The sequence below is a fragment of the Opisthorchis viverrini genome, assembly GCF_000715545.1.
Source record: "Opisthorchis viverrini unplaced genomic scaffold opera_v5_89, whole genome shotgun sequence".
NCBI lineage: Eukaryota > Metazoa > Platyhelminthes > Trematoda > Opisthorchiida > Opisthorchiidae > Opisthorchis > Opisthorchis viverrini.
Window position 1 is genome coordinate 1,099,108 of NW_008751744.1, and position 18,901 is coordinate 1,118,008.

The 18,901-nt window shown below is 45.6% G+C and overlaps 1 protein-coding gene across 1 annotated transcript in view; it reads right to left on the reverse strand.

Moving 5' to 3' along the window:
* Window positions 1-578: 578 nt before the first annotated feature.
* T265_13647 (hypothetical protein) overlaps window positions 579-18,901 on the reverse strand; it is a gene marked incomplete at both ends in the record, with an annotated part of 58,984 nt that continues 40,661 nt past the window's right edge. Inside the window, 12 exons of the mRNA XM_009169868.1 lie at window positions 579-833; window positions 4,475-4,699; window positions 6,971-7,111; window positions 10,256-10,565; window positions 10,666-10,990; window positions 11,192-11,299; window positions 15,176-15,281; window positions 16,030-16,170; window positions 16,255-16,434; window positions 16,518-16,738; window positions 17,709-17,923; window positions 18,352-18,635. Of these exons, the coding sequence (XP_009168132.1) occupies window positions 783-833; window positions 4,475-4,699; window positions 6,971-7,111; window positions 10,256-10,565; window positions 10,666-10,990; window positions 11,192-11,299; window positions 15,176-15,281; window positions 16,030-16,170; window positions 16,255-16,434; window positions 16,518-16,738; window positions 17,709-17,923; window positions 18,352-18,635 (2,307 nt within the window). The remainder of the gene's footprint in view (window positions 834-4,474; window positions 4,700-6,970; window positions 7,112-10,255; window positions 10,566-10,665; window positions 10,991-11,191; window positions 11,300-15,175; window positions 15,282-16,029; window positions 16,171-16,254; window positions 16,435-16,517; window positions 16,739-17,708; window positions 17,924-18,351; window positions 18,636-18,901) is intronic.

Here is an 18,901-nt window from a genome sequence, read left to right on the forward strand (position 1 = left end):
ACAAACGTGTCGTCAACATAACGCCAAAAATGTTTTGGGTGGACAATGGTATCCGGCCAAGGCTATTTGTTCGAAGCCCTCCATGATTCATCGTTGAAAACACAGAGGGGCGCTTTCTTCATGATGGGGTCACTTAGCTTCGTCATTTTATTCCGAGAGGAAGAACGTGACTTGCTGCTTGGAACGATTTGCACAATTTGGTATCTCTACCCAAGGAGAGCTCCTCAACAGGTATGCGGGGCGAATTCGACTGTAATTGGCCTATTATAGTATTGAGTAGCTTTGGCAACAAGACCAAGCGCCAACCTAGCTCAAAGATCACCATGAACAAAGTGTTGGGGAGTATTTTCGAAAAGCGACGGGCGTTATTCGGTTTAGCTGTCTGGCGGGATTTCGCCAGTCTTAACCTCACTAAATCTAACCTTTCAAAGGTGTGAAATAGCGGTCTCGTTTAGAAACAACGAGTAAACGACTGCTGACTGTGGACAGACATCGAATTTCTCACTCAAATAGTGGGACCAACCTGCTCCTCTGTATGCGACTCAGATAGAACTTCCGGATTAACAAAAACACGGTCCCCTTCACTGAGTAGAACAAGGAAAAAAGGAGAATAAATAGAGCATTCAAAAAAAGCGCCACATTTGGTTCACAGCGAACAAGAGGCAGTAGAAGTAAAGAATTAGATCAAGGAAATATACAATACACGGTGGTGGTGGTGGGGGGAATTTAATGGTTGCAAATTCAAAGCAACAGAGATAATGCCATCCGAAAACCCAGTAGAACTACGATCTCTGGGGTCGAAAACGCACCCATTTTGCCGGATGAGGAGGTTGCTAAAGTGGAAAGCACAAGACAGATAGATCAGGTTGGAAAAATCTCAGTGGTTAAAAAAACGCTTGGTCCCAATGAAATTTAAGTCGCAGCTACTATTCTCGGTTAAAAAGCATAGAAAACGAAGTAGGCACTATCCCCAGAGCCACACCGAACCAGAGTTTTCGACCACAGAACTGGACACGAGCACACTATCCAGTCTGAACAAAATGCTACTGCTCAGTTCGGACGAGGCCAACCCATTTGAAATAGAACAAGTCCTCTTGGTTCCTCTGACGAAACCGCGTCAGTGCACGGAGGCTATGAAGTTACGCCCATGCAAAGTCATCAACCTTATAAGTAGTTTAGAGTCGAAAATGTCTCGATACCTTGGATAGCGCTCCAACCGAAACCGGTCTTTGTGCAGCACATTCAGCTGAAGGATGATATTTTTAGAAAAATGGAAAATTCAGCCGAGTCTTAGTCGAGCCACCACCAGTAACACCAAATCGGTGGGTATTCGCACAAAGTTAATAGTTCATTTTCCGCTGGAAACAAGTTTTAGAGAACTGGCGTCAAACCTCGTGGTAAACAACAAAACTCTAGGTTTCCGAGAAATACACTCATTTGCAAATCAATTTGGCTTTTACGGGAGACTCAATTGAATCTCTCGTTTATGACAGTCTACAACTGAATGTGCTACACACAGGCCGCCTCACGTTTCAGTTAGCACGATATTCGAGATATCGCAGTATATTTTCATAAAGGAAACTACTCACAAGGTTACTGAAAACTCTTCAAACATAAGGTTGACGGAAACTCGGGAACTGCGCCCACCTGATGAGCCCCAAGAAGAGCGAAACCGGTCGTGGGCTGTCGGAGAGTTTTCAGGAACCTTGTGAGTAGTTTCCTTTATGAAAACTCTAGGTTCTTTGTCGGATTTTTACCCCGACAGTAAGAACGCTACAACAAAGCCCAAAAATAATAAAAGTCATGTGGTTCGCCAGCCGAATCTGTGTGAGAATAGCTCACGAAAATTGGTCCAATGGAAAGGAATCTCCAAGGGACTACTTTGCTATGGTTCAAGAACAACCACTCCACAACACGTCACTGGTTAAAGCCCTGTTGCTGAAGCACGCTGTGGGTTTGCGGTAATGAAAAAAAGGCAGATCGAAACACCACATTGCTTTCACTGCATGACGTGTGCATGTGCTTTAAAGTACTTTGATTGTACCAAAGTTTTGACGTAAGGAGAAACAGACCTTCCAGGTCGGCCTGATCACAGTACGGTTCATAAAATCAGATATTACATTCAGCAAGTAATGCGCTGTCATTGATTACATATTCAGTTTCCGTGTTTGATATAGTACGGAAAGGAATGGAGAAATTCCTCCTACAGCTCACCAACCAGGCTGCAGAAACAATGACTGATGGACACTCGGGAGTACTAGTGCCGATGGCTGAAAAGTAAGGTGAACTGGATGGATGCAGCACAACTAAATAGCCTATCACAGCGGCGTTGTCAATGCTAAAGTGATCATCTGATACCTTGTCGTTGGTTGACCAGGTCAGTGGGGTGTTGTAGCACGTTGATTTCGCCACCCACCTGAATGTCAAAAGGAGCATCAGAGACCTGGTTTCCACTTAGTCCTGCAATGGAATCCACAGCTGTGGGAGCCACCCAGTTCCTACACCGATCTAAGCCTGAGGAACCCAATAACGCAGCTAGTGTAGCCATAGGTTCGCCGTCTTTCTGGATGGGGACCCCGAGACGGGCCACATCAATGGCTAGGGACATTATCAGACATGGCCCAGTCGCGCTCTCAATGGCGCTCATGCATCAAAGCTATTGCCTTCAATGCATAGCTCCTTTTCCACCCCCCCGCTTGACAACCCACTGACAGTGCCAGGTTTATGCACCAATTTACCAGCTCGCGCGTGCAATGCGCAGCTACCTACCCCCTCCCCCAAATCATCGGTGAACGAAACTGTGGCAGCTACAACCAGTGTACGACCAGTACGCAGTTCTTACAGCTGACAATGATGATGATGATGAGTGTAGCCCTACCATCATGGTTCCAGCTAAGGTAAACCGCGTTGTGACGTTGAAGAGTATCTATCGGTGATGCAGTGGCTTTTTTCGAAACAAAACGGCACAGACCACCCAATCCAGTGTCAATCGCGCGAACAAAGATATGTCATCCTTTGACAATCCATGGTAACCATAACCCTTGGATAGAATTCTTTGGATTTCAAGCAGTCTCCAAGTAGAATATATGAGATTCCTAAACCATGGTTCTCTGGGGAAAAGTCTATAGTCGAAAGTAAGGGTAGTCATATAGTTCTGCCGCGGTTTTTTCCACTTGTATGTCTGCTGAGAATGTTTAGGAGTCGATACATGCAGATCTATTTCAATTCTCCGACTACCCGCTAATTTTATATATTCTGAAGTGATCGCGGAAGCTATCTTTGGAAACACAGGATCACTGCAATTCTACCTGTCGGCCCTCAATAGGGACCAAAACCATCGTCAGTGCCAAATGAAAGTATCAAATAAAAATGTGCTTGAATTATGAAACCCGAAAGCGAGAAGCTTATCCAAATAACCAAAACCGAATGAACGGCGATAGAAAGTGGAAACCTAAATACTGGAACGGCGTTAGTATTCACAACGTATGAGTCTAGGCCAGTGAGAAAAAATCTCTCGAGCAACGGTCGTTGGTTCTGCACAACTACTAACCCACCGCTACACACCACTATGCTCCCCAATAACGCACTGATGACGTCACCTCGAATGAAACGTTTGCAATGAAATTGCCCGGCTCAGCGAACAAGCCAACGACCATCTACGTTACAAACATTTTCCTCTATCGAAGGATGTTTGCATTGGAAAATCATCTATGTGTGGACTCGTAAGTGACCGTCCAAAGTCAAGGACGGACGAGATAATAAGATAATCGTTCAGCTGTAACACCCTTTCGATGCCTATCTGCCAAGCCACCCAAAGGAAGCACCAGGACTGGGATATTCCCAGGCTGCTCAAGCCTAAGCAGGGAAAGTCGCGAGGCGGAGTTCAGGTTCGAACCACGGACCTATCGGTTAGTAAATTCGCGCTCTAGTCACTGAGCCATCTCGTCTCGAGTCAAGTCAATGACGGGCCAATATTCAATCACTTGACCTGTGTATGCCACCGGGAAGAAGAAATCAGACAGCAGCCGTCCGGAAAGAAATTTGTATAAATTCCGCATCACATGTCTATTGTCGGCAAGTTGTGGAAACAGGTTTACTTCCGTGCTATTAGCGACACTGAGTGTTAACCACAATGAACAGCACGAGCAATGTATTAGGACCTACAGGCGCCCAACAGATTGGACGACAAACAGTGATATGGGCTGTCTCAAATCTGTCATCATTAAGACCTCCACGATCCGCCGCGAAGGCAAAAAGTGATTAGATTGGGATTCTTTATAACTAGAACAGACAGTCTGCTAGTGCACAGTCCGGGTGATCTGGTCCACCTAACTCTCGAAACTGGGCAACAGGGATTGGACTCAGTCGATGAAAATCAACAGCGATAGGGGGAAGATGTACTAAGGAAAGCGAAGACCCACAAACCCGAAGATTTCACGAAATTAAAGAGTTTATTAAAAGACCTCCAGCTTACAGGCTGTGCATGACGACCGAGTAACATCACAACCTCTCGACGAACCCGTTCCTCCTGAGCGGCGGTCGACGCATGGTCCAGATCCGAGGATGCTGTAACTGTCGACAGAGTAGAGCGTGACGAACCTAATGCGGCTGATGTATGGGTCAAAGAACGCTCACTGGTTGAGCGACCAATGCCTAAAAACGGCAGACGTCGTCCTGGAGTAAATTTCTTTTTGATGACCTGAAACAACGGACAGAAATACAATACAATACAACAAAAGGAGAAGGTTGTAGATGTGACATGCAGCAAAGGCTGTTTACATAGTTGATTAGACTTGAGACCTGAAACTTGCAAAGAGATCGGTGCGCAGCGACAAATGATTTCTTTTCGATACAACAAACCATTATAAAAACAAAAAAGTCGGCTTCGTCTAGGCCTTAATTTTCACAGCACAACGATCGCGCTATCCACTAAAACCCAATGCATTGCGCTCTATAATCGAGAAGAATCTCCACATGGCAAACTTCGTCATACGGGTCACGGGGGAAATGACCGAACGATTTATTTTTTTAAAAATGTGACGCAAATAAGTCCGAGCAAACATTTCTGCCTGTTGGGAATAGGGAACTACTGAGGATTGAGGAGAAACCATAGGAGTTGATTCCCTACCTAGTTTTTCGACGGCCATCCCCATCAGAGATGGCAACATCAGTGCTGACAATGGTGCTTCACTACCACACAACCGTAAAGTTCATCTAACTATGCTCAAAACCTTAGAGTGAAAGCAAGAGAAAGAAATGGGTGAGGGAAGGGACCTAGTGCTAGATTATGTCAAGCATTCTGAGGTACACACGACCCAGTGACATGCCTTTTTGACTCCACAAGTGACGCAAATTAACGAACGTGATACGAGCTTTTGAGATTCTTGCATCGACCTCATCCGGCACAATTCCGTCAAAGCTACTACAACCACCGTCTGACGAACTCATTTATATGGGCTGCCGTAGGTCGACCAGATGTTCTGTTTGGCACCAGATGTGCCGGAAACGGACTTCTGCACAACCAGTGAGAGGTCAAGTGTCGGGACTGCTGATACGACAAACGTTAATGGAATCGAAGTTCAAAACGAGAATCCCAGAAGCAAGTCTTTTTGTTTGTTTAACGAAACGGACAAGTTAGATTGTACAACTGTGATTCTGCAGACAGACCACTGAAAGGGACCGGCCAGGAACACTCACTTGGGGAAAACCTTAGAGGTCAACAGAGGACTTAAGGACTGCGCCTACCTGTTGAGCCCCGGGCGAAACTGTTAATGGAATCGAAGTTCAAAACGAGAATCCCAGAAGCAAGTCTTTTTGTTTGTTTAACGAAACGGACAAGTTAGATTGTACAACTGTGATTCTGCAGACAGACCACTGAAAGGGACCGGCCAGGAACACTCACTTGGGGAAAACCTTAGAGGTCAACAGAGGACTTAAGGACTGCGCCTACCTGTTGAGCCCCAAGAAGGGCGAAACTGGTCGTGGGCTGTCGAAGAGTTTCCAGCAACCTTGTGAGTAGTTTCCTTTATGAAAGTAGTCCTGTTAAAAAGCGTTCATGCTAAGCATGATCTCTCCAGAGGAAGACAACTGAACACGAAATATAACTTCGCTGGGCTTCTGGTAGTTCAAGAGTTTATCAGTCTAGGCTGGATATGTGTAAACCGTATGACAAAACAGACAGATTAGTAATTCGGTTCATGACACATCAACGTTCTCGAGCAACACAAGCTGAGTTGTGAATACTCTCTCTCTCTCTCTCTCTCTCTCTCTCTCTCTCGAAACACAGAAGCATGCAGGAGGTAATAAAACCAATGGAATGCAACAAAATCTTCGTCAAAACTCAAGTACCCGTCGCTGAAAAGGATCACATGATTCTATTACTTGAATAGCGAGCCGCATGAACACTAGTGCCTGTACGAATCGACTTTGAACGCACCACTGTCTCTTTAATGACGGCCACAATCTCTGTTTTGATTGACTGGTGAGCATGTTATACCACTTGGTGGTAGATGGATGTAAAAACTGTTGGCGCATTTACGTGATGTACCGCGACCGAAACCGAATAGTTGGGAGTAGACTGACGTCCCTTCGGCGAGCTAGTCAGCTGTCTTGTCGTTCGAGAAGATGTACTCTCACGAGGACTGTTGTTCTTCGAATATCTTTCAACCAGTAAAAGACCTATGGTAAACAGAGGTCAACGGGGCTAACAAAAGGCTAAAATAGATCTTCTTACTTGCGATGCAGACAAAACATACTTTCCTGATGTGCTATGGGTCAAATGGTTTGGAGGCTTGGGCTACACGTTTTACCTGAAACGGCTCTTCTTCCTCCAGCAGAACGGTAAGTCGCATGATATCGCTTCAACCTCCTGGTTAACCTAACGGACTATCCATAAATTCTGGCATCATGAACGGGGGAATAATGTTCACGTGACAAAAACCACCAGACAGCCATATCATGATCAACTCACTTCTTTGACCAACTGTTTTCGAATGCGTGTTTTCACTTCCATGGCAAAGTCCAACCATGTCCAGACGCAATTGTGATGTTCCATTGTGGGAATGTTTAGCTGGAAGCGAGTCACGTCAGTAAGGTTTTTTTGCTTCTCTCCCTAAAGGAATAAGTGGAGAGAAGGAACCGGTGTGAGTAGTAACGTCCACAGGTTAATGGCATTGGCTGGAAGCTACAACACCCTCGCCACCTTCCAGGAATATTGTAAATTCGCCTAGTTTAGTCAGGATAACCAACGAAACAGATCATTGCATATTAAGGACGATTCCCGACAAAAATTCGAGAGCCGCACGGCGCTGCTTGGTCTCTTAGCACAAACTGAATTCACTTGCAGGGAATCTCAGTTGAAAATTTCCGAATCTCCTCATACTAAAAAAAAACTACAAACAGTATGGAAGGGATAATAATTCACGCTAAAAATGAAGCTGCATCAAAGGAATCCTCATTGAAGGGGCCAGTCCACGGGTTACGTGATATGTATTATATGATTGAAGGATGAGTGACACTATATTCCGTCTAGGCACGAGTTAATAACATTGCTGAACAGCCGCTCTTCACCGATTGGGCGGGAAGTCGTGGGTTCGAACCTCGTTGGAGATTCATTGTATCCGCATTGCTGATGATTCCCAATAAGAAGGAAACGGCATGGATTCACATTATCTAAAGATTACGAGATCTCAAGTGAGACACTCTAGAGAAGTCTGTCAGACATTGGTTATCCACACTGCCTAAACAAATTAAGAATGTGTACAGTAGCTAAACCAGTGAATAGCTTTGGAAGTTAGGGTAAAGGTCCTCTGAGAGAAACTCAACTTATAATGGTCCTACCTGGACAAAAACGAAACGATTCGGTCTTCGTAGAGATCAGTGTGAGTTGTACAATGTGTTCAGTGAGAGCCTCTAACGTGGACAGTTCTGTAGAATAGCGTCTTTTGGGCCGCTTGACTAGAGTATTCTCACGATCACTGGGGGTGGAAACTATCTCCAAGTTCCTAGTAGAAGAACCTTGAGGCGAACTGGTCCCCATCACAATTTCTACTCGACTGTGGGATCGATATACTCTGCACAGAGTCTAACCCACCGACGTGAGGGGTCCCGTCAGCGGACACTGTAGAAAAGCTTTCTATATGAAGTACACAGTGTGCACAAACACTAGAATCCCTTATGAGATGAAAATCATTTCGAAAACTGAGTGAATATATACCCTGTTCGCAAGACATTCAATCAGATAGATGACTTGCCTTATAGCTCAAACAAATCGGGAATCCAGGAATCTTGATGTAGAGAAATACGTTGTTTTGCCGCGCGCGTTCCTGAAAAAAAGTACAAGGTAGAGTATTCGCGTTAGAGAGCATCACCAAACTGAACCAGGAGACTACTATGCCACTACAAACGACTTCTGACTTGATCACAATTTGGCAAGGAGGATGGCAGAGGGGGGTGCGCTCCCAAAAACCCCGTATCATTGTGTGTGCTAACGCACTTCCGGTATTTTCAAGTTAATCGCTTGTTGTTCGGAGCATTACAGCCGCGTCCAAGGTTTTGTCTACTTACTATTCTGCTGTACTAGGAGTCGGCATCAGGTAATACACCAGGGGATGGAATATAGTCACAGCCCGCTCATATTATCATTTGCGTGATCGAAACATAACAAATAACTCTGCGCAAATACTTACTAGGGGAAACTCCATTGTGTCTTATTTGTAAATCGCAATTTGCTCGTGTTCGAACGCAAACACGACTACTTTCTACTTACGGTTGTCCGATCACTGCTAACGCTGGCGACGAGCTGTGTAGAAAAACAGTCTGTAGATAGTGTGTAAAATAATAATAATAATAATAGTTCAGCTGTAATAGCCTTTCGGTGCCTATCTGCCATGCCACCCGGAGGAAGCACGAGGGCTGGGATACTGCCAGGTCACCCAGGCCTAGACAGGGCCTAGACAGATAGTGTGTACCCGGGGGTAAACGAAATGCGGTACTTTTAAAAATGTCCCGACATCTGATTGGTTGTGGACTCAGTAGACAACCAAGTTAAAGGAGAGCTGAATAGGGGAAGAACAACTGACAAGATGACCGCTATCTAAGAAGTCAGCCAATACGTGTTCATTTGATGTGATTCCCGTGATTGAAAAATGAGAGACGCTATATTGTCTAAGTGATGGCTAATCACACTGCTAGTTGGCTGCTCATGGTCGAATAGTCAAGTGTTCGGCCGGAAGACGCGAGTTTTAAGCTCTCTGAGTTTTGTGAGATGTGGCCTGTTTAGCAAGACAGCCTTGACTATCCTTGTCTGTTCACAAACACTAGGTGGCAGCGGCATAACACAAATCGATTTAGCTGTGTCTAGGGTACTTATGAGTGCATAGGTGGACGGGTGGTGAGGGGATCTATATATGACTTTAGAAGCATGTGTACTTATCTCCCTTGTGGCCTATGCCGATCAGACGGCTAATGACGGCGCTTCTGGGTGATCCCATGTTGTTGCCAGGGGAGTAGTTGGGACAGTGGTCAAGGAGTTGAGCATAAAGCTAACGGATAATACGACCGACGTGGGAAGCTCTCCACAGAGAAACCACCATGGATTGGGTCCTTGTTATCCAGCGGAAGTATTGAACCACTTTTAAAGATAAAATACTTAACATGGATAGCGCGAAAGGTAGTTTTGGTGATAGAATTAAGCCTTCGTATTAGTACCACAGTTTCGGTTTCACCTTTGAACGTAGGTAGGTTGAGAAACAACCAGTTCTTCTCTACAGCAATTATTTGAGAGTTCGTTGGTCTCAGTTAAACGCTTGAGTTCGATGAACTTCACAAGGAGACCATTCTTTCAAATATGATGCGTACGCGGTTTAATGATTCCAGCAAAATATCGCTTGAACACATCTGGATGTCAGGCACCGAACTGGCGAAGTTGATGTACTGTTCACTCCAAGTCTCATTTCTACACAGTGTACGCTTCAATGACCCGTTTGGCAGGCGACTTAAGAGCACATCGAGAAAGGGGAGTCGATCACAGCTTTTGTAGCTCAAACAAAAAACATCATCTACCAACAGGTTGTGCTGGATAGTCTTGCGCCGTAACCAGATCTATACCAAAAGTAAGACGCCTAGAAGTCATTCACTGAATCAGATTGATGGTGTGCACCCCAAAATTTTAGAATTGGACTCCAACCAAATAGGCTCTCCGGTGGGAAAGGTCATTAGAATGAGACAGGACGGGTATTTTCAAAACCACACTCACTCGCATCACTTCCACAGGATTAACGTTCCCAGGGGTGGTATTGCTTCTATAGTCAACCAAATCATCCGACCCTACCGAAGTGTCTGACGATGCTGCGGATGGAAGCAGTTCTGATAGGACACGCACAGAATGTGGCCATGTTGATGGCAGACTCAGAGTAGAGACGGCGGTCAAACCTGACTGAAGTTGTTCCTGTGGTTGACACAAGAATGATCGCAACGTGTGATCTTTGCTCAAATCTACCGCAGCACCCGGGAGTCTGGTTGATGCGTCCAACTCAGTAGTGGCTTGTCCCTTCCAGCGCAGACGTCTAATGGGGGAAAACACCAAAAATGTGACTGCAACTTGGGGTACGATAAAACTGGTTCATTAAGTCATATACACTCACTGGCCGCTCAACACGCTCGTACCTGCGAAACGCGGAAAAAGGATTCCTATCCATCCAACCCCATCCACTCTCATCGGTCTGTTGAGGATCAACAGCAGTGCAACTGGTCTGACCTGAGAGAGCAGCTTCCACTGTCAAATTGGATGTTGAATCTTCAACGACTGAAGGGCCCACAGAGTCCGCAAGACCTGTGCTGCTATTGCTGAGGTTCGTAGTTGAGGATGATATTGTGGAACAAAGGGCGGCGGAAGGAACTGTCGATTCAGTGTGTCCCCGATAAAGATGTCGGACTAAACTTGGTACTTGGTTGAGCCGACGTCGTCTGGTCCAACCGCCTCCTCCAGCTTCTGTATTGGAAAAAGTGCGTTTAAGGAGGGAAGACGTCCTAAGTGAACAAGGGTTGCGATATTCGTTGCGAAAGAACGGATGATAAACGTAACAGCGAGAGTTTTCCACAAAAGAAGAGAATACGAGTGCTAGCGAAGGGTGCATTCTGAAACAGATTCTAACCCGACGCCGAAATCGGCGACTAAGACGATGTAACTTACTGGTGAGTGCTGCCGTGGACAGTGAAGTACTCAACCCAAGTGGCTCGATGGAGGAAGTAGTGGAAATGTCCGGTCCCTCAGAGGGCATTCGGGGAGATAACGAGGATTCTGAAATCACAGAGTTGTGTGAGAATAGAAGAATCGAAGTGAACAAACCACTACGATGAATAAAGCAGCAGTTCAGGAAGACGAAACTCTGTCGAGTGGATGATCAACGGTGATCGGGCTTGAAGTAAAGTTGGGAAAAGGTAAGGTACTGTGTTCATGAGCTAACACAAGTAATCTGCTACGGTGAGGCTAGATTATCTGGCAGATAAATGTATTAAACATGCAGTCGCTACCTCAATAACGAATGAGCGCCGAGACGGGCGGTCCATAACCATAGACAGAGTGACCTGATGGAAAGAATTCCTGCACGGAGACAAAAGTCAAACCAACAAACCATGGAAGATACTTGACTTTGAGTGAATATTAATCAAAGTGCAAACCAGTGTACACGGAAAAGGTTCCCTAACCCGTGAGCTGGGTAGATTTTTGGCAGCTATTCTAAATGCCCTCATCGTAAAATCTAGTACTCACATGATAACAGGAAGCTCAGATTCCTGAAGATTATCCCAGAATATCCGAAGCCTACTGAGACCCTCAAACTCCACCAAACGCCTACCAAACAGCCGTGGATCGCAGAATATCCGAAGCCTACTGAGACCCTCAGACTCCACCAAACGCCTACCAAACAGTCGTGGATCGATCTATCAGACAGTGCCTTTCAAAATGTGGCGCAAGACAGCCTTGGATCAAGGTTAGAGAGTGCCTCCTGAATATATAGCGCGAGCGAGTTGTACTTTTTGTACTCGCACTCAATCGCTTGTTCGCAATAAAGCCGTTGTATTCTTTGTCGGCGAGTCTTTTTTTCCGGCACTTGGCGGGCACAACAGTCAGATATACCACATTAATATCTCGTATGACTTGGCGACCAAAGTAGCAGGTGTCGCCGTGGAGTTTCGATGTAAACTCGTTCTAAACAAATATAGCAAAGGGAGACTTCTGAAAACAACCAAGTGACTGCCACTAGTAGACACCACTCTGTCAGAACGGACACAACATATGGTAGACGAAATAGAGGAAGACATGAAAGCATGTCTGAATCTGATTCACCTCGTTTTTGACTCCGTTGTTCACATTCAAGAACAAGACCTAGCTATGGGATCTCCAATACCCCCCTAAAAAATTTGAACAGAAAAGTGCAACCGGATTCCTTCGTGTAGGCTTGGACAATCTTGCAATATCCTAGCCTTCCTGCTTCCATCTAGTGACGTGGCAGCTAGGCGCCGAAAGGGTGTTACAGATGAACGATTCCAGTGACCCTCCAACGTATTCTAGCATTATGTAAATGAAACAAGAAGTTCTACAACTGAATTCACACATCAAATTTAGTGTAGAGATAGACACAAGTTTGGGTACACTGCCCTTCTCAGACTGCATGACACATGAGGAAAACTAAAGAGCACAGTTTATGAGAGGCCAACTGGCAATGGGACAATTTGGACTACTCCGCCTACCGAATTATTTCCTTATCGATGTTTAGCAGAGTAAGCGTTCAGCTGTAGCACCCTTCCGGTGCCTAGCTGCCATGCCACCCGATGGAAGCATGAGGGCTGAGATACTGCCAGGTTGCCCAAGCCTAGACAGGGGCAGTCGAGAGGCGGAGGGCGGATTCGAACCACGGACCTTCCGGATAGTAAATTCGCGCTCTAACCACTTGGGCCATCTCGCCCCTTAGCAGAGTAAGAGTCCTGTGCACAGAAGAGGTTGATAGGGCAATGGCCCAAACTGAAGTAAAGAACAGACTTCGAGGTAGGGACATCCAGCTAGTTTGATTAGACGTCAATTACGGAGGTTGTTGACGAAACCCAACGGAGGACGGTTTGAAACTGCTATTATTCCATACAAATAAAGGGACATCCAAAGTCATTCGAAAGATTCTAAACACGGATAACATAAAAGTAGCAATCCAGAAAGAAAACACTTTGTGCTCTGCATTGGTGCAATTGAAGGATCGCCTTTCGGCGAACAGAACTAAGGAATGTGACACGGATAGACGGTCACACAGACAATTCACACCAGAATCGGAGAGCACGAGAGGGAAATTTACAGGCTGTCCAGAAACGCAGATGAATATCGAGCGCTACTGAAATCGAAAGACTCAGCAATGGTGGTGTACAAGCGCTGGACAAGGGACAAAAAATAGATTTAGAAAATGTTGAAATTTGAGGCGGGGATCAGGGTTCACGCAGATGGTCGAAGCGTAGAAATCGCTAACCATTACAGTGTAAATAGGATAGAAGGCGTAGAACTGGCAAGCGTGTTGAGAACGGTCGTGGATCAGTTGACCTGACACGTGTTGGTGTGCGGTCATCAGAAGGAGGAGTAGTTATCATCTGAATTCCACTTAACCTCACCCACTTTCCCTCCCCGAAACCAAATTGCCACAAGACTCACAAGCCCGTGAAGACCAACGAATTCTACCAGTGGCACAAGCATACCAACGGAAGCACGCTGAAGTGGAACCAAACCCGAGCAGAAAGCGGAGTCATCAGGAGAAGTAGTTTAGATCTGAAGTGCACTTAACCTCACCCACTCTGCCCCCAACTAGATTGTCGTAGCACGCAGGCCAATGGAATTTACCCATGGCGCTCAAGGTGAATCATCATCAATTGAAGAACTTTGAACCGGAAGATCGGGGAACTAAACCAGATCAAAAATATTTTGAAATTCCCCCAACCCATCAAGCGTAGGATTTAGGCAACCATTCTAACCAACAGTACCTTCTAATTGACATTCAACAGTGATCTAGTGTGCTAATCTAAACAGATTCTACCGACCAGTTCTCTGTCTGCCTTAAAACCTGGCCAAATCGGTGACCTGCTCAGTTGGCCTGATGAAGCTTTTGTGTCTAAAGCGAAACGTTGCCCAGCTGAAAACCACCGGTTGTTTACTAAGAGGGTCTGAAACGATTACTTCTCAATCAGTTCTAAGCTCTTTCAATTGACTGAAAAGTGAAACCCAGTTATTTCTCGACTAACAGTTACTCTAAATGTCATTTGGCTTCTTTAAAAACAAATGACCGTCGATGTCGCGACCACAATTAACCGTTTTCTACTATAGTTAAGTCAAAAAATAACTGGGGAAACAAAATAACAAGTTTCATGCCGACTGCTGTCAGGAGGGTGGTACAGCACTACTCTCTTATCTGAGAGACCCGTGAGTGGAAACGATTACCTTGGGCTTTGTTGGACGGTAGACTCCCCTTGGGTGAGTAGGTCTCTAATTGAAAATCGTTTAAAATCACAGAAACGCTTTGCCAAAGTGGGCCAATCGAATTACGTTAAAACTATCCGAACAACCAATCACAGCAGAGGTATCAGACACACCCCGGGAACTATATAAACACAAACTGCAGTGGTCACTTAAACTGGTGCGCAACGCACACCGTGTCCCTATGTCAACCCAATGTGGGATATTAGCCCCGCCAATCATGTTGGAGCTCGACTTTAGTCGTTGAACCCTATTAGCTCATGTTTTGTTTTAGAGTCATGCATGTCAATTGATCACAACTGTATAGACTAGTCTCTCGGCCAGTTATGTTGCACCCCCTGAACCAGTCAGATAGCTCACCACCGCATCAGCAGTTACAACACAAGAACAGAAGCGAAGGGAATGTTAACGCAATCAAGTACCGGAGATTTCTGCTCATTTGGTTACTGTCCAATACGAATGTGAATAAACCACGGTATGTAGGAGCGCAAAAATGTCGCTATAATGTTCCTGTGAAGGGGACCCTGTTAGGAAGATAGCTGCAACCGCCTTAAAAGCCTATCTGAATGAAGTATTTCAGAGGATAAAGCAACAGTGAACAGAGCATTCAAATAAAAGAGGCTTCTGAATCAGCAAGTACACTATGGACAATGAGAAGATGAAACCTACCAGTGGTGGTGACCGGCGTCAGGTTACCCGGCGCTGCTGGAACGGATTCGTCGGCTTTTTCCGGAAAAAAGTATGGCATCATCACCCGGTAGAATTGTTTGCTTATCTAGTTGAGCGAGGGAAATGGCAGAAAGTAGTGACACGGTTTCTCATAAATGAATGATTCCAAACTTCCAGTGTTAACATCAATTTGCTCTTAACGTCCTAAAGTTAAGGACTTTGTTCATTGTGGCACCCAGTCAGTGGCTAAATATCAGGCAGCCTGAAGTGAACACGACGGCTAAGATACAGCTCAGTACTCGATCCTAAGGACGGAGTCTACGAGCTGTTGGTCAATCAACCCCTGACCGATGAAAAAGTGTTGGTGGCTCAGTCTATTCAGAGAGGTCGCTGAACATGACAGTGTTGCTCCAAACGCTTGAATACCGATGCTGTCACCGCGACTGGTGATGAGACGTTAGGGGCAAATTTTCGGAGCTCAGTGAACAATTCGATTACCAACTGAAAAACCTGAGCTCTTGCTTAGGTTAGAGGGGTAGGTGCGAACTTGACGCCTCTCGATCAGTAGCTCATCGGCCCTAAGCTCTGGAATGCTCAAATACGGTAGGACATGCAAAAAATATTAAAACTCATGTTTGTGGATAACTCATTAATCCTTGGAGCAATGACTAGTTAAATGCGGTAAACTACACACTTGAGGCAAAGGAAGACTAACGCAATGTACACGAGTATAGGCCCAACAGACCAGTCAAGAGGCCCGTTTGTGGTACTGGGAATTGACGATAAAGGATAGTAACTGTAGACTGGGAGGAGTGAAGTGCAATAGGCTCAGTAGTTACTCATACACAGATTACCTGTAAAACCATTGGAGCAACGCTAATTTCCATAGCTTCTTTGACAGACAGACCACCGACCGGGGCGAGTTCGGAGCAGGCGATCCGTAGAATGGGACCACCGGCGTAGTGTCCACCACCGACGTCCGGAAGTAACACCTCCTAGAAAATTTGAACAAATCAGGTTAGTCATTGGTGTGCTCTTGAGAGGCTCCACTCTAGATGACATGTGTAATTTCTACTAACCTTGTAAAATGAATCTGGTCCCAAACTGTCCACCCGTATCCAACCGAGTTCTAACCAGTGTGACCCAGAATCATCCTGGCGATGGGTTTTGGCATACAAAAAACCCCGCAATTCAACATCCGCTAGGCCAATTTGGCCGTCATGCTCGGTCATTCGCCAGCGTGCGTGTTCGAAACACACCTTAATAGGAGAACGAGAAAAAAACGGTTAGGTTGTTCCAAAAAAAAACCTGGGCTAGTAAGAAAATATGCCGAAATACTTACCTCATTTCGTCTAACAATTTCTGCAGGGTATGGGTCATTCTTTATGCTTAGGGATTCACGATGCAGTTGTGTGGGTAACTGCTCGGAGTTACTTGAATCCCCAGCGAAATATTCCCCTGACTGAGTGGGACCACCTCCACTGGTAGCCAGTCGACCCATTGAACTGTCGGCCTTGTGAGGGGCGATAGATGAAGTCGGAGGCGATAAACTCGCACGATCACCTAATAAAAAAGATAGCAAACGTACAGGTAGATATAAAGTGCGAAGCGGCATCTAATTCGGAGGGAGCATGCAAGTAGTCCCAAAACCCCCACACCTTCACATGCATAGATAGTCAATCTCGTCACATTTTGACAACTTTTGCTGCTAGTGCGCTATTCAAAAATGGCACCCCAAGTGGATAGATAGTATTGTGAAAACAAAGCAAAACAAACAAGAGGATCAATCGCGATTTTACTAATCGTACAAACTAGCTGCAGTTACGTCCAACCACGCATATAGCGAAAGAGAGAATATATAAAAAACATAAAACCAGTTACCGTTTCAGAGAGGTTTGCTGAACAATCTATTGCTGGGCAACGCTTTGCTTTTGACACAAAAGCTTCGTCAGGTCAAATGAGTAAGTAGAGTTAGATCCCATTAACTAACCCACCCCCATCCCCAAACCAATTGTCCCAGCGCCCTTTGACGAACACAGGTGAACGGAACCTGTGAACGACCCCAAGAGGACTTTTCCATTAGGGTGTCCTAGACGAAAAAAACAAGGACGAAAAATCCGGGTTCATCATGAAGACAAATCCCTTCCCCCCCAAACCAATCTATTGAAAATGTCATCAATAACCAACAGACAGGAACATCAGACTGAACCCTCAGCTTTCATGAATTCACTAGTCATAAGGAATCTCGCGGATTGGTTTCCTGACTGCCTTAAAACTACGTCAACCTTCTTACTCACTCACTTGGCCTGACGAAGGCTTTTGTGTCAAAAGCGAAACATTGCCCAGCAATAAATCCACCGATTGTTTACCAAACTTCTCTGAAACGATGACTTCCCAAACGGTCCCAAACATCTTCCAAATGATTGAAAAAACCAGCTAGTTTAAGGCAAGAAAAACACAAAAATTAGTGCATACTCTAGTATGGATAATATAAAAGTGACTATGGGATTTGTCCATTCACAGGAAGACAGACCTTTCCGGTGTTGCTTGAGGAGGGAAGAGGCAGAGGCAGACGTCGTTAAATTGGCCGCAGCAATGTGGGGCGAGTGTGTGCCTGACATGGCAGACCGCATATGACGGCGTTGAGCTCGGATTTGTAGCTGCTGGTATTGGGCAAGCCGTTGGGAAAGTAAAGCATTGCAGTCTACAATCCTCGTCTTCAAATTGGTGACTTGTGCCTCTAAATGTCTAAAAAAATAAACATCACATATAATGGACATAGGAGTTCAGGAAACGCGGCACCAACAGTAGTATGACCAGTCATGGGCTACAAAGATTAACCGTCCGTTTAACGACTACACAAAACCGAGTTGAGCTATCCAAATAGACCATCATCGTCGGCAGTAGCGCCAAAGTAGACCACACTGTACCGTTGCGAGGAAAAACTGAGAAAGAGAGAAGCTTAGTGGTCACCTGCCACAGACCCTTGTCTACACCTGCAACACTCAACCAGACAAACAACCCTTTGGTTGTCATCACAGAGGACAACGGAGAACTTAGTTCAGTGCTACAAGAGACAAGAAGGAATGAGTTGCCCCCTATGTGGACTGTGGATCTCGATTTTGGAAATGTCACGTAAGAACTTTGCGTGTGTCCATGAGGGGATTTTCACGTACCGAGCATAATGTATGCTAAGCGCCAATATTGCCGCATTTTCCGATGGCTGTCTACATTGTACAAGATCCGGTAGACCAGGAATAATGCGATCCTGTGACACGGCAGCCACACGGTCCAGTTCCAGAACAGCCATTGTCTCTCGAACGAACGACCATAAGTCTCGCTCCAGTCGACGTTGCTCTGCTACAAGACACCGCAACACTTCCTGATTGCGCAAGATCGCCGAACGTGCCTGAGATTCGGACATCAGACCGAACGCGACCCGATTACGTTCCAGCTGAGCCTATATGATGAGAGAAGAGACATCGGAACGTATTAGCTGCGGAAGATGAACTGCAAAAGTGTAAAAGGCATACATGCCATGTTTAGAATAATGAATAGCGAGAACACACGCAGCTAGCATTGGATAATATGCAGCGGTATCAACAACAGCAAGCAAAGCAGACAAAATGTAGGATAGAGGAGTACCAGCTTTTGTGGAACCGCACATACCAGAACAACGTATGTGCATTGGGGGGGGGGGGGAAAAAAAAAACTTCAAATTTTGGC